This window comes from Saimiri boliviensis, chromosome 13 (genome assembly GCF_048565385.1).
Source record: "Saimiri boliviensis isolate mSaiBol1 chromosome 13, mSaiBol1.pri, whole genome shotgun sequence".
In the NCBI taxonomy this organism is placed as follows: domain Eukaryota; kingdom Metazoa; phylum Chordata; class Mammalia; order Primates; family Cebidae; genus Saimiri; species Saimiri boliviensis.
Genome location: NC_133461.1, coordinates 3,608,010 through 3,622,046, shown reverse-complemented (window position 1 = coordinate 3,622,046; position 14,037 = coordinate 3,608,010). Strand labels below are relative to the sequence as shown.

The following is a 14,037-nucleotide window of genomic DNA, read 5'->3' as shown; positions in this document are numbered from 1 at the left end:
CATCAAAATAAATGGGGTGAGGCCCAAAAGCTTTTCCAAATATTAAGAATATTTCTCTTTAAAGTGGAAAAAAAAAACATAGTGCTAGCCCAGTATTTTATCCAATGTGTGCTCCAAAAAGTAGTCAGAGTACTACTGAAACATAACCAGTAAAATGTGTATTTATAAAAATTAAAAAAAAACAAGAATTAAACTTTAAAAAAGTCAACCAGGGGTCATGATGGGGTCAACCCAGTTTCACGTGACAAATTATTCGAAGAATCCAAAAGTGTGCATTGAAGGAGCACTCCATTTTCAGAGAAGGCCATGTTCTCCTGCTCCCCCTACGGGGACCAACGAGTAGGTGACCAGAAGCTGCAATACACATTACTGAAGACTCATTTACCTATGTATACGCTCATAACCTGAGCGTGGCTTCAGCACAGCTTTCGCGACAGGACTGGAGAAATGACTTGCCTTCTACATTTCTGTTGACTCGATACGCATTTCAGTGTAACAGACCCTCATACAACAGACTGTGTAAGACTGTAATAAACTCTGTCCAGATTTGGCCAGATCTCTAGCAAGGAAAAATGACATTGTCTTTTGTTTTGAAGTAATACAGCAGTCATCTTCTTCACCACCGAATATCAACAGCCCTGCCCATGGGCTTTGATTTCTATCACTCTTGAAAGTCCAGGTAAAAAGCAACAGTCAATAACAGGTTTGCAGAGAAGAGAAAAATACCTTTAGCTTTGTCGAGAAACATGCAAGTTCTGGAACTGAAACATCACTTTCCACTTAAAACAATTATGCAAAGCAAAAAATAATAAAGGAAATATCAGAATGCTTAAAATTTATAGAAAGCAGGAGAATTATGAAAACGAAGTTGGCCAAGCATCTTTAAATATTTACATGGCTGCTATGTGGAAAGTAATCTGTTCCAATTAACTGTCTCTAAACCCACAGGGTTACTTGAATCCAATGAGATTAATTATAACTGCACAACAATTTGAAGACAGTGTTCTACCCAGCTGGAGTGGAAGAAAGAAAAGAGAGAGAGAGAGAGAGAGAGAGAGAGAGTGTGTGTGTGTGTGTGTGTGTGTGTCTGCACACATGCATGCACATTGTATGGTGAGAACTGGGTCTGGGGCAGAAAACGAAGACGGGGGGAATGTCTCAGAAGGGATCCATACTGGTGTTCTTTGCTCAGAAATTAGGATGACAGATGAGACCATCAACCCTAGCGGTCAAAGGTGTGAGTTTAAGCATACACTGAAAGGAGCTGCAAGGGAAGCGAATGGGTGCCCATGTCTGCGTTCGCCAGTGCAAGCTCCAGTCCATACTGGGGAGGGGCAGATTCCTGAGTGTGGGGCCACCTGGGCACAGGAACCCTGGGCAAGGGCAAAAGGCCGTCCAGGCATGGAGTCCTGAGGCCCAGGGTCACCTGAGCATAGGCCTGCTTGGTTAAGGGACCAATGAGAGGGGCTACTTGAGTATACGTTTACCTGGGAGCAGGAACCCCTGAGCCTGGGCTCCCAGGGGCCACCCGGGCCACCTGCGCTTGCTCACCTGGTGCAGGTTCGGGGGCGCCCTCCTCACCGCTGTCTTCGGCAGCATCCTCGGCCAGGCCGGAGCCCGGGGAGTCCGCGGCGGCACAGGCGGAGCCGGGGCTGCTGGGCTGGGAGGCCGAGTCCCCCTCGCTGAGCGAGCCGCAGCGGGCGCGCGCCGCCCGGTCCCCATCGCTGTCCCTGTCCCTATCGCGGCGAGCGCGGCGATGCACGCGCGAGTGCAGCACCATCTGATGGTAGGTGCGGAAGATCTTGCCGCACTCGAAGCACTCGGAGGACTTGCCCTGGCCGGTGGTGGTGGCGGCGGCCCTGCGGCTGGGGCGCGCGGCCGAGCGCGGGTCGAGGTGGCCGGCAGGCGCGGAGTCCCCAGGCCCGCTCGCCCGCTTCCGCGGGGGCCCCTGTACGGCCGGCGTGTCCTGCTCTCGCTTGCGCTTCTCCTGGCTCACCAAAACGAACTCGCGCCGGTCCTTGTCAAAGGCCACGTCCCCCGCCAGCGCCTCGTCCCAGGCCCCGTACTTGAGGTACTCGGCCGGCTCGGCCACCTTGCCGCGCGTGGCCAGCTGCCAGGCCTGGTAGCTGTTGACCGGGTCCAGCTCGGCCACTCGCCGTCCGGCCTGCGCGCCCGGGCACGCGTCGCCGGCCGCCGACGGCCTCAGGTTCAGGCACTGGAGGAAGAACTGCTTGGTGTCCGGGGGCCCCTCTGCCCCGTCCTCGGCCGGGGTGCGGGCGCGGCCGGCCTCGACCCTGCGGTGGATGGCGTTGTGAGCGTTCAAGCTGTCCAGGTTTGTAAACAGGTTCCCGCACTTGGCGCAGACCTCGTAGAGGCTCAGGCCGGCCACGATCACCTCCTCCTGGACCACGTTGTTGATGGTGGCGATGGGGTCCATCTCGCTCTTGGGCCTGTTCTTGCTGCCCGTCTTGGGGCCGTGCGCCTTCATGTGGTTCTTGAGGAACCAGGGCTCCTTGAACCTGCGGCCGCAGATGTGGCAACCATGGTCGAAGGAGCCGCGGTGCTTCTTCATGTGCGCCTTCAGGAACCAGGTCTGGCTGAAGGCCTGGCCGCACACCTCGCACGGGAACTCACCAGGGCTCAGCTCGGGCTTGCCGTTCTCCACGCAGGCCTCGGCCCCGCCGCCGCCCCCGGGCCCCTGCGCGGTGATGTGGTCCCTCTCGATGTGGCTCAGCAGCGACTCCTCCCGCAGCGTCGCGAAGCTGCACAGCCGGCACTTGAACGGCTTGTGCGCCTGGTGCACGTGCAGCTCCAGGTCCTTCTTCCGCTCAAACTGGCTCTTGCAGAAGGAGCACTGAGCCGCCGCCTTGGCCTCCCCCGTGGCGCACGCGGCGCCCTCCGCCCCCTTCTTGCTGCTCCGCAGCAGGACCCTGCCGCTGTCGGCCTGCGAGGCCCCGTTCAGGACCCTGGCGCCTTCGGCTGGCGAGGCCCCATTCAGCAGCCGGTTGCAGGCCGAGGCGCTCTTGGTGGGGCTGGCGCAGGCGTCCAGGCCCTCGGAAGCGCGCGTCTCGCCCAGCGGCGCCTCGCCCGCCTCCGGCTCGTGCCCCTGAATCAGAGTCCCTGTGCGGTGGCTCCGGATGTGAATCTTGAGGTTGCCCTTCTGGGAAGCCCGGTGGTCACAGTAGGGGCACTTGTAGGGCTTCTCGCCCGTGTGCTTGCGCATGTGCTGCGAAAGCGAGCTCTGGAAGGGGAAGCTCTTGCCGCAGATGCAGCAGGTGTGGCAGGTGGCCTTGTCCCCGTCTACCTCGTGGCCCCGGCCGGCCCTGGTGGGGCTGGGGCCTCGCCTCAGCTCCATCTCAGCCTCTCTGTTGCGATCCATCCGAAGGATGGGCGCGGCCGGTGGTGGCGGCACAGCTTTCTGTCGGGCAGGCTGCAGGGACCGTCCTATCTCTCCATGGTCAGAAAAGCAAAAAGCCGTGCCTGCTCCCAGGAGGTGCACCTTCTACATGGGCGACGCAGCAGCTGGCAGCCAGCACCTGAAACAGACACGAAACATCATCAGCAGAGCTCTGGACCAAGAGGGCGAAGGCATGGCTGCAGAGGCCGCCCCCTTCCATGTGCTCCCCAAAACAGACCCATCCCACCCACTTTAAGAAAAGTGGCACCAACAACACTTCAAATAGAAACGAGAGTAGCCGCCTGCCTTATTAAGAAATCAGTATCAATTAATTATCAATAATGAATTGTGTTAAATGATTAACATAAATGTTAATGACTGTGAACTAAAATAATTTTCTTTTCCCAATAAGGTATCAAATCTTTAAGAAGAGACTGTGGTACCAGAGCGTGAGGAGTGTCAGGAATATAAGCTACTCGGCAAGGAGACCACGTGGGAATTGGGGACAGAGGGAAGCAAGGTTTGGGAAAAGGACAGGAAGAAGAACAGGGGCCGAGTTCCCGGGCTGATGGAAGGTGAGCTGCACAGGTGACCGCAATTCACAAACACAGTCATGCACCACTTGGTGAATAGGATACGAGCTGTGAAATGCACTGTTGGGCGATTTTGTCATTGTGCAGACCTCCTAGAGTAGACACTCCCACACCCAGATGGCACAGCCTGCCACACACCTAGGCGATATGGTGAAGCCCACTGCTCCTAGACCACAAACCCTTCCAGCAGGCTGCAGTGCTGAAGACCGTGGGTACGTGTAACACAATGGTAAAATACAGCATTATAATGCAAGGGCACCACTGTAGTACATGTGGGCCCACACTGACACATCCTTATGCAATGCGTGACTATACAGAACTGTGTGTAGACCTCGGAGAAACTGAGTCTTATGTTAAGAGGTTAGACTACTTTTAATAAAGGAGAAATGACAGGGTGTGGAAAGAATGAGCTCCTGAAGTGCCAACCCCAGGACCCTGAGGCCAAAGCCATCCTGCCTGACTCCACCTGTACGTGTGCTGGACCACAAGACAGGTCACAGATCAACCCCGGCTGGCCACAGTGTCTGAAGTCCACTCTCTGGCCCGGCTCATAATCGCCTATCCTTCTGGACCCTGTGCTTTTCCCCGTTCCCCCACCTGCTTTCCCCAAAAAGGAACTTCAGGCTTTGGCCCAGGGGAGTCGGGATCCCAATTCAGAGCCCATCCCCAACCCAGTGAGACCACGCAGGCTCTCATCTCTGCCTCCCCACCACCCCACAGGTCAGATTCCCACAGCATCCTCCTTGTGAGGCTAGGACTGCTCCTAGAGACTGTGCCCAAGCCAGACAACAGTGGGCATCAACCACCCTGCACAGCCACTGCCACCTGCATGCCCATCCCACCCACCAGAAGTTGAGGAGGGCAGAGACCCACTCCCTCCAGGCACACAGGCAAGGGGCAGCCTGCCAGTGTGCCTGTGTCCAGCACAGAACAGCCCCCACCAAGGACGGGGGATGCAGAAATCAAAATGCTTGGATCCAGCCAAAGAGACCTAAATGGTGCAGGAAGAAAAGTAACTCTTCAGTCGTAACAGGAATTCCACCTGACGCAGGGGAAGGTGAAGAAGCAGGAAGGGGAGTCAGTGAGAAAGGATGTGCAATGCAGAGTCTCTCAGGTCAGAGCGTGGGTGGGTTCAAGAGGGAGGAGCCGCTCACACAGCCTCCCCACCCCTGGACAGGCTCCGCTCAGCGGCTCAGCTCTGCAGAGAACAAATCCAGTTCCTGCTTCCAAGAGCCCAAAGGGTCTCCCTCCGGGGCAGGCTCTAGACGTGCACAGAGAGGCACCCAGATGGGCAGATGTTCTAAAAACCCCAAGCGATTTCACATAGAAAGGAAGCATGTTTCTGTAAACCTACAACCGCACACACACTAAGGACTCCTACTTAAACATCTGTAAAACCCAAAGCAACTCCACGTCTCCAGCTGGGAACCACAACACACAGCTTCCACGCGAAGATGACAGGGTCTCCCCCAAAAAGCCCTGGGTGACCGCTCCCTGTTTGCTCGGAGTTTTCCAGCCTGCAAGGTTTTCACAGAAACAGATGGGACACAAAAAAAAAAGAATACCAACAAGAGACCTGAGGGGGTGAAGGGGTGTGGGCTAGCAATCAGTGTCGGGTGTCAAGAGTGTCCCCAAACCTCCCCAACAGGGGTCAGGGATCTGAGCATCTTGTATTAATACTTCAACTCCCAAGGACGCAGACACCAGCAACACAGGAGCCTTCTGAACACAGCCCCATGCAATCCCCTCACAGGCAAATACCGTGCCAGGTAGAAACCCTATCAAGAATCACAGGCTTCACAGTGTCCTTCCAGAAAGCCCCCCATCGACAAGCTTTGGAGGCACCTTAAGAAACACACGCAGCCTCAGCAACAAGTGAAGCAGCAGTGTGGAGGTCTGCCCCTTCCTCCAGGGACGCACCCAGCAGAGCCAAGCAACGGAGCGGGCACGACAGGGATACCCGCCCAGAGGAGCCAAAATCCACCTGCTCCAATAAAAAACAGCCAGGCGTGGTGGTGGGCACCTGTAGTCCCAGATACTCGGGAGGCTGAGGCAGGAGGATCGCTTGAACCCAGGAGGCGGAGGTTGCAGTGAGCTGAGACTGTGCCACTGTACTCCAGCCTGGTGACAGAGCAAGACTCCATCTCAAAAGAATAAAATAAATTAAACTTCCCCCAAAACTGGAGAAATAAATAAGCTTACCAGGAAGATTTCCTAATGACCTTTTACTCCAAGCTAATTCAAATGATTTTGTCAAATGGTTTTGGTCTTGGCATACGCTGTGGATGACTGTAATGATTTATGACGATTTGATCAGGCGAGTGATCAGAGGAAGCCGTGTCCTTCCCCAGGCCCCAGTTCACTCCCCAACAGAAACGCTGCATCTGGTATTCAAAGGATGAATGAAGCGCACTATTTATATCTAACTTAGTTACTGGATGTGGTATAAAAATCTTACAAGTGTGAACCATCGCATGGAAAATACATTTACAGGGAGAAAAAGACAACTAAAACCCTGGAAATTGGTGGCTCTGAAATAACTGCACAGACTCCACCGGACCGCCAACGTTTATCCATAAAGGATGTTAAATGTTAAGATAGTTCTCCAGTTCGAGAGAATTAAACTGCCAGAAGAAGCCAGCTACGAAGATGGGATTCATGGAGGCAGAGCCCAGGCCTGGTCAGGGCTGTAAGAGGCAGCCCTCAAGTGCACCATGAAGCAAAAGGGAATGTGTTCAGTGCCAAGACTCACACGAATCTCCAGAACTGGGTGCTCTGTGGCTGTCAGCTCCTGCCTTCCTTCAGAGCAGCAGTTCCTGGAGTCTATGCCCAGAGGAGCGGCCTCCATGCCAGCCAGCTGTGTGCCAGCCAGCTGTGTGCCAGCAGCCACGCACCTGTCAGTGTGCAGGTCGCAGGGTCACGGCCTACACAGGGCGTCCAGGACAAAGGGCGCACGTGCAGATAGGAACCCTGGTCCCAGCCCTCATGCTCCCAGTTGCCAGCCACGTGGCTTTCTGGGCATGTCCTTCCCACCCTCAGCTCATCCCCTCCTATGTCAGGCACAGAGAAACAACAAGAGGAAGCCATATGTGACCGGAGCCCCTTGCAAATGCCTCCTTCTATAAAATCCAGCAACCCCTCAGAGCCCACAGCATCTAGACCCCAGGGACATCCAGGCAACCCCACACCTGGCACTGAGGCCCCTTTTCTCATCCCAGGCAGCTTCCTGGGTCCTCCGGCCCAAGTGCCTTCAGGAGTGCTGGGGAAATACAGACAGTCTCACTCATGCATCACCACAACCCTGAACACAGCCCCATCCAGACCAGCTCAGCAGCGCAGCCCAGCATCCCAGGCCACGACCACGGCTGAAGAGCAGATGGCACAGTGCCACGGAGCATGGCCCTTGTACATCTGGAAAGGCCTTGTGCCAGTATCAGACCCACCCCATTCCTGCACAGCCCTGACTCCCCAATACCCCCACCCCAGCCAGAGCCCCAACACTGGTCCTCCGGCACCCAGTGACTAGAGAATGCAATCTCCATTTCCTTAAACTCATTTAAAAGCTTTCCCCAGGGCCAGGCGCGGTGGCTCAAGCCTGTAATCCCAGCACTTTGGGAGGCCGAGGCAGGTGCATCACGAGGTCAAGAGATAGAGACCATCCTGGTCAACAAGGTGAAACCCCGTCTCTACTAAAAATAGTAAAAATTAGCTGGGCATGGTGGCGCGTGCCTGTAATCCCAGCTACTCAGGAGGCTGAGGCAGGAGAATTGCCTGAGCCCAGGAGGCGGAGGTTGCGGTGAGCCGAGAACGCGCCATTGCACTCCAGCCTGGGTAACAAGAGCGAAACTCCATCTCAAAAAAAAAAAAAAAAAAAAAAAAAAGCTTTCCCCAAAACTTACAGAGCCCTGAAATTTACAGGCAAACATTCAAGGAAGAGCATTAAGGATGCCCTGCAATCAACAAGCAGGCTCTTCTTTCTCTGATTTCCTACTCAACACTTCTCGCCTGTCCCAGCTTTCAAAAACAAGCCCTGTTGTAAATCACTGAGAGGAGTGCACAGGATATGTTTTTAGAGGACTTAAGAACATTCTGAAGGGAAAGATACATAAACGGAGAAAGTAACTAATTGAAGCCCAAACCCCCATTACCTTAAGGAAACATGAGCAAAGCTGCCTCTGCTCAGGTCTAAGTGGTCTCCTGATGTCCACAGTTGACTAGCAAAGTTTCTCGAACTTTAAAGAAACAGTCAAAAATGTACTCTCTGCAACTAACTCTCCTAAGGGGTTACTCAGTGGCCAAATCGAAATATCTCTGTAATCATTCTTTTTAGCTGCAGGCAAAAATTGCTATTTAAGACAAGGGCATCCCTTCCAAAAAAAGAACAAGAATGCCAGTCCTCAGAGCTTCCAACTTCAAAACACGCCATGGGCGGCCGCCCCAATTAGACGGATTATCTGGACGTTGGCAGCCCTCCTGGCACGATGGGCTGTCTTTTAAAGCCCGCCAGGCTTTGTCAGCCAGGAGGGTTTTGATGGGATGCCTTCTCCACCTTCATCCTGGTCCCTCGTGGGGCGTGCCTCCCATAGGAGCAGCACCGTGTGGTCAAGTGTTACCCACCTCGCTTCCAACCACAGCCACTTCCATCCTGGGCTGCTCGATTTCACTTTCTCACACACACACCAAATGCAAGTTGTTGTTCCAACTTCCCTGTAACACACGGGCCTGGTGATAACCAGCCTTCTAAAACTTGTGAACCTGAGCCTGCCACCCAATCCAGAGTGAATACAGAAAAGTTCTGCAGCCACACAGATGTGCAGAGCCAGGGTGGAGGGTACAGCCCCGTGTCCAGCTGACATGCAATATGGCGCCCACACACATCCGACAGCAGGGACCCAATGGAACGCACGGTGTGCCTGTGTTCAATCACAGTTTTGTTGTTATGGTAAGATGTATTACAAACTTTTTCCAAGGCTGGAATTGGGAACTTCCCAGACAAAACTGTAATTTAATTGTTTAGGCATAAATATGACTTGCTGATGAGGGTTTTAAAGCAGATTTCCAATGGATCTCTTGCTCTGTGTGTGTGTGTTTCTCCACAGATGTAATCAACAGTTCAAAGCTACTTTTTTTAATGCCTTATATAATTTCTGAAATTAAAAAAATACTTCATTTTGAAAATCTTAGGTAACAATCATGTTTACTAAAAAACAGGAAGAAATAAAATGTTTCTTTGAGAAACCTGTTTACTCACAAAAATACACTGCAATGGGGAAAGGGGGAGCGGCTGAAGAAAGGGCAAGACATGAAAGCAGAAGGTAACATGTGGCTGCACTTCAATCCTGCAAACATCTGAACACATCGAAATCCATGGACATTAAGGCCGCCGTACTTTCGGAGTTTCATTTTCTTTTCCTTTTCTTCCCTTTTTTGCCTATATCACACAACTGAAATTAAGTGACTTTCTCCAGATTACTTACATTTGCTAAATTTGGTGTAAATTTAATCTGGGTTCAATATTTCAACTAATAAATCCCTTCTGTAGGTGAGACGAACTGCCTTTTTGACCTAATACAGTGCAGAAAAGTCACTTCCTGACACACACCCAGCTGATCTGCTGAAACACTTCCCGGTGTGAAGAAATGTGTACCCAGGGTTAACCCCACCAACACTACAGAAACTGCTTCAGAAACAAGCACCACAAAGCCTCCATCCAACACACAGAGCCAGAAAGAAAACCGTGTTCACAAACGCAAGGGGAACGTACAGCGCCAGCACGAGCGGAAGCAGCCTCTGTCCACGGCCCCCAGGCCCTTCAGGTGACAGCAGGCTCCTCAGACGAGTTCCAGTCCTTGGGCAGCATGGCCAGCTGCTAACGAGGGCATCGCTGCACAAGTGCTTCTGAACACCTAGCAAGTGCGAGGCCACGTACCAGGAGCCAGAGAATCTACGATGGCTCAGAAAAAGCGCCCAGCTTCACGGAACTCAAAGACAGGAGAGCATACCGTAAGCAGCATGCTGGCAGTGCACCAGTAAGACACGGAGTTTCCAGAAGGCCAGGAGGGAAGCCATCACTCTATTTGCAAGGACTGGCCAGGTTTTCCCAGAGCACCTAGGGTCACCTGGGAATCGCACTGGTGTGCCCTGAATTCTAAGTACTTTTCGTGACCCAAGCACAGAACCCCGGGTCCTCCCTGGCTCTTCCCCACCCCCCACCCATCTCCGCAGTGCCCAGTCCTAACCCCATGACCGGTTGGCTGCACCTCCCAACTAACGCTTGGATCCATGCACCCAACTCAAGCCAAAGCATCGCTCCAGAGCACAGACAGGGCCAGTCTCCAGGAGACTCCCAGCCCTGCAGAGGCTCCCCGCAAAGTCTGCAAGATGAAGACAAACTCCTCACCGTGGCTTCCCAGGGTCTGAACCCCACAGCTCCCCAGGACCCCCAGGTCTAGGGCCCTGAGTCCTGCCCCAGCCCAGCAGCCTCCCAGAACCCATGCTCTGGCTCCCTCCTGCCCGCGTCCCCACCCCACCTGTCAGGAGGCTGACCAGCCACCCAACTCCAGGTACAGCACAGCCTTCCTGGCCTCCTTCAGCCACTAATAAGAGTCTGCTGACCCAACATGTTGTAAGGGGCAGCCAGACTACCTGGGATTAAAACCCAGTTCTGCCACTACCTGAGGTCAGCTGTGTGACCCTGAGCCAGTGTCTTAGCCTCTCTGTTCCTCAATCTACTTCATCTTTAAAATGTAATGATAGCAATGACATCGATTTTATCATATTCCAATGACATTTAAATTAACGCATGCAAGCCACAATGTCTAGTACACAATAAATCTCCAAAACATTTTGGGTAGGATGAGTAAGTAGTTGTTCAGTAAGGGAGTATCAGTGAAGTATGTAAAGGCACCCAGTCCCTGGCAATGACAACACATGGTTTAATAAATGCAAAAGGACCGGACAGCAGCTAGAAAGCTGGATTCAAAACCGCTGAACAGGAACGCCTCTAGATGCACGGGGCCCTCATCCTTTACACTAAAACAGGTCATTTAACGCAGAAGCCCCGTGACCAACAGCGACAATCGTCCACAGCAGGCACGTTCCAACATGCCGCAGCTCCGGGAGGCTGCACAGACACGGAACCTCAAAGCGGACTGGGTGCTGGGGGGCACTGAGGACTACCCTCGCTCGCGTTAAGTCGGTAACACAGGAGAACGCTCTTACCCTTTGCAGATGCGCAATGAAATATTTACAGCTGGTTTACAGAAGAGAGAGAGACGCAGAGAGCAAATGCACCAAAACGTGAACAACTGCTCAAACTGAAGGGTACGTGGTGGGTGTGCGTGCACGTGTGCGTGGTGCGTGCGCGTGCGCGTGGTGCGTGTCTGCGTGCGCGTGTGCGTGCGCGTGTGCGTGCAGGCGTGTGCGTGCTTGCGTGTTGTGTGCGTGTGCGCGTGCGCGTGTGCGTGCGGGCGTGTGCGTGCGGGCGTGTTGTGTGCGTGCGCGTGTCCGTGTGCGTGTGCGCCTGCGCGTGCGTGAGCGTGAGCGTGTGTGTGCATGTATGTGCATGAGTGTGCGTGTCCATTTTTCCGAATTTGGCAAACTTTTCCTAAAAGTTAAAAAAAAAATCAATCCTACTTGTCACTCCAGTAACACAATTGAGAGCAGAGCAGCTCGGGGCACAGGGCGGACCTCTCCCCCATCCGTCCCTCCCCCTCCTCCCCTCCCCCTCCTCCCTCCCCCTCCTCCCCCTCCTCCCCCATCCGTCCCCCCTCTTCCCCCATGTGTCCCTCCCCCCTCCTCCCCATCCGTCCCCCCTCCTCCCCATCCGTCCCTCCCCCTCCTCCTCCATCCGTCCCTCCCCCTCCTCCCCATCCGTCCCTCCCCCTCCTCCCCATCCGTCCCCCCTCCTCCCCATCCGTCCCTCCCCCTCCTCCCCCATCCGTCCCTCCCCCTCCTCCCCATCCGTCCCTCCCCCTCCTCCCCATCCGTCCCTCCCCCTCCTCCCCATCCGTCCCCCCTCCTCCCCATCCGTCCCTCCCCCTCCTCCCCCATCCGTCCCTCCCCCTCCTCCCCATCCGTCCCCCCTCCTCCCCATCCGTCCCTCCCCCTCCTCCCCATCCGTCCCTCCTCCCCCATCCGTCCCTCCCCCTCCTCCCCATCCGTCCCCCCTCCTCCCCATCCGTCCCTCCCCCTCCTCCCCATCCGTCCCCCCTCCTCCCCATCCGTCCCTCCCCCTCCTCCCCATCCGTCCCCCCCTCCCCCATCCGTCCCTCCCCCTCCTCCCCATCCGTCCCTCCCCCTCCTCCCCATCCGTCCCCCCTCCTCCCCATCCGTCCCTCCCCCTCCTCCCCATCCGTCCCCCCTCCTCCCCCATCCGTCCCTCCCCCTCCTCCCCATCCGTCCCCCCTCCTCCCCATCCGTCCCTCCCCCTCCTCCCCATCCGTCCCCCCTCCTCCCCCATCCGTCCCTCCCCCTCCTCCCCCATCCGTCCCTCCCCCTCCTCCCCATCCGTCCCCCCCCCCTCCCCAGGCCCCGCGGAAGCTCCAGGGCTGTGATAAACGCAGACTCAGGTTGGGAAACTACCTTTACTCAACTCAAGTTTCGAAAGAAACAAAGAAGCATCATCCGGACGCGAGGTGCCCGCTCCAGTGAAGAGCAGGGTTTTGTCTCCAGGACCGCCCTCCGGTGTCTCGGGGGCTTGCCCGGAGCCGCGGAAGACGCCCAGCCCCGGGCCCCAGCTGCAAGGCCTTCCGCGGGCGGCACGAACCCTCGCGGTCCGCGGCCAGGGGCCGGGAGGAGTCCGAGGCGCCCGGCGCCCCCGACCAGCCTTCCCAGCACTCGGCGAGCTGAGAACCGGGGGCGCGGTGGGGGCTTTCGCTTCCGTGTGTCCAACAGCCGCGCTGTGCGCGGTTACACACGGCCTGGCCAGGGAAAGCGTGCGAGACGGCTTACACTGAACAGTAGCAAGCGTGTCTCTGACTCCACGGGAAATCTTGCCACGTTCCGCTCCGTGAACCGAACCAGCGCAGAACAAAAGCTGCGTGGCGCTGGGCTGACGTCCCTACAGCTACCCGAGCGGAGTCACCGAAGTCTTACCCCGAAAAAGGCACAGGAAGGCTCATCAAACGGGCTCTCCTGCTCACAGTCATTTCCAGAACCACCTCACTCTTCAAGGGTGCGGAAAGCACGCGCAGCTGGCTGGGGGACAGCACGCGGGACCAAAGGACCGAGAGGAAGACTGAGAGTCCCGCTTCCTGCAGGAGCCCCGCCACCAGCGTGTGTCCTGCGCCTTCCCAAATCCCTCTCCAGCGTGGCACTGTTCTCAGTTCTGGCTCACGCGGTGACCTGATCGCGGGCCTGAAACGGCCCTGACTCCCTCGACGGCGCGGGGCTTCACTCATCCCCGTCAGCTTCCTCTCTGACCACCTTCGGGGGGCACCGATGCCAGCCAGGGACGGGTGTTCGCGGGGGCAGGGGGCCTGCAGCCGGCCCGGCACCGTCTCTGCTGGCAGGGCATTCCCGAGGATGGGCCGGGGTGGGATGGGCGGAACTGGGGAGGGGAGGGAAGGAGAACCCCAAAAAGCTCGAAGCAGGCAGAATGCTTCAGATGTTTACAGGGCCGTCTGCAAAGGCATCTGACGGCTCCACAAGGCAAATCACAAAATCTGAAAGAGCAGCCACGGCCGGTGCATTTCTGAAGGGCGATTCTCAGACGCAGCGTGTCCCGGCCACACTACCACGGGGTCCGCGCAGAAGCCCGTGCGTGTGTGAGTGGGTGCAAGGCCCACTTGGAGCTTTAGTATACTGTGTGTGTTTGTTCTCCGGGAAACAATGAGACGGGCTTCACTAGTTACACTGTAGTATTATGAGCCATGAATTAAAATACATCATTAACATCCTGGACAAGCTTATTTTACTACTGAGACAAAAAGCCTATTCTCTGAACAAATGGGGGAAAATTCCATCACAACAATGAAGAGTTCCTCTCCTTACAAACCATTCTGTACACGAGTAACAATTACAGGCTTATAGTCCCCAGACTGGGGT

At 55.5% G+C, this 14,037-nt stretch overlaps 1 protein-coding gene across 5 annotated transcripts in view; it reads right to left on the bottom strand.

Annotated features, from left to right (window-relative positions):
* Positions 1–14,037, bottom strand: part of ZNF516 (zinc finger protein 516) — a 133,794-nt gene that overhangs the window by 78,747 nt on the left and 41,010 nt on the right. For all 5 annotated transcript variants that reach the window (XM_039463764.2, XM_010336718.3, XM_010336717.3 and 2 more), the window contains exon 2: positions 1,552–3,536. In XM_039463764.2, the coding sequence (XP_039319698.2) occupies positions 1,552–3,379 (1,828 nt within the window). In that variant the 5' untranslated portion in view covers positions 3,380–3,536. The remainder of the gene's footprint in view (positions 1–1,551; positions 3,537–14,037) is intronic.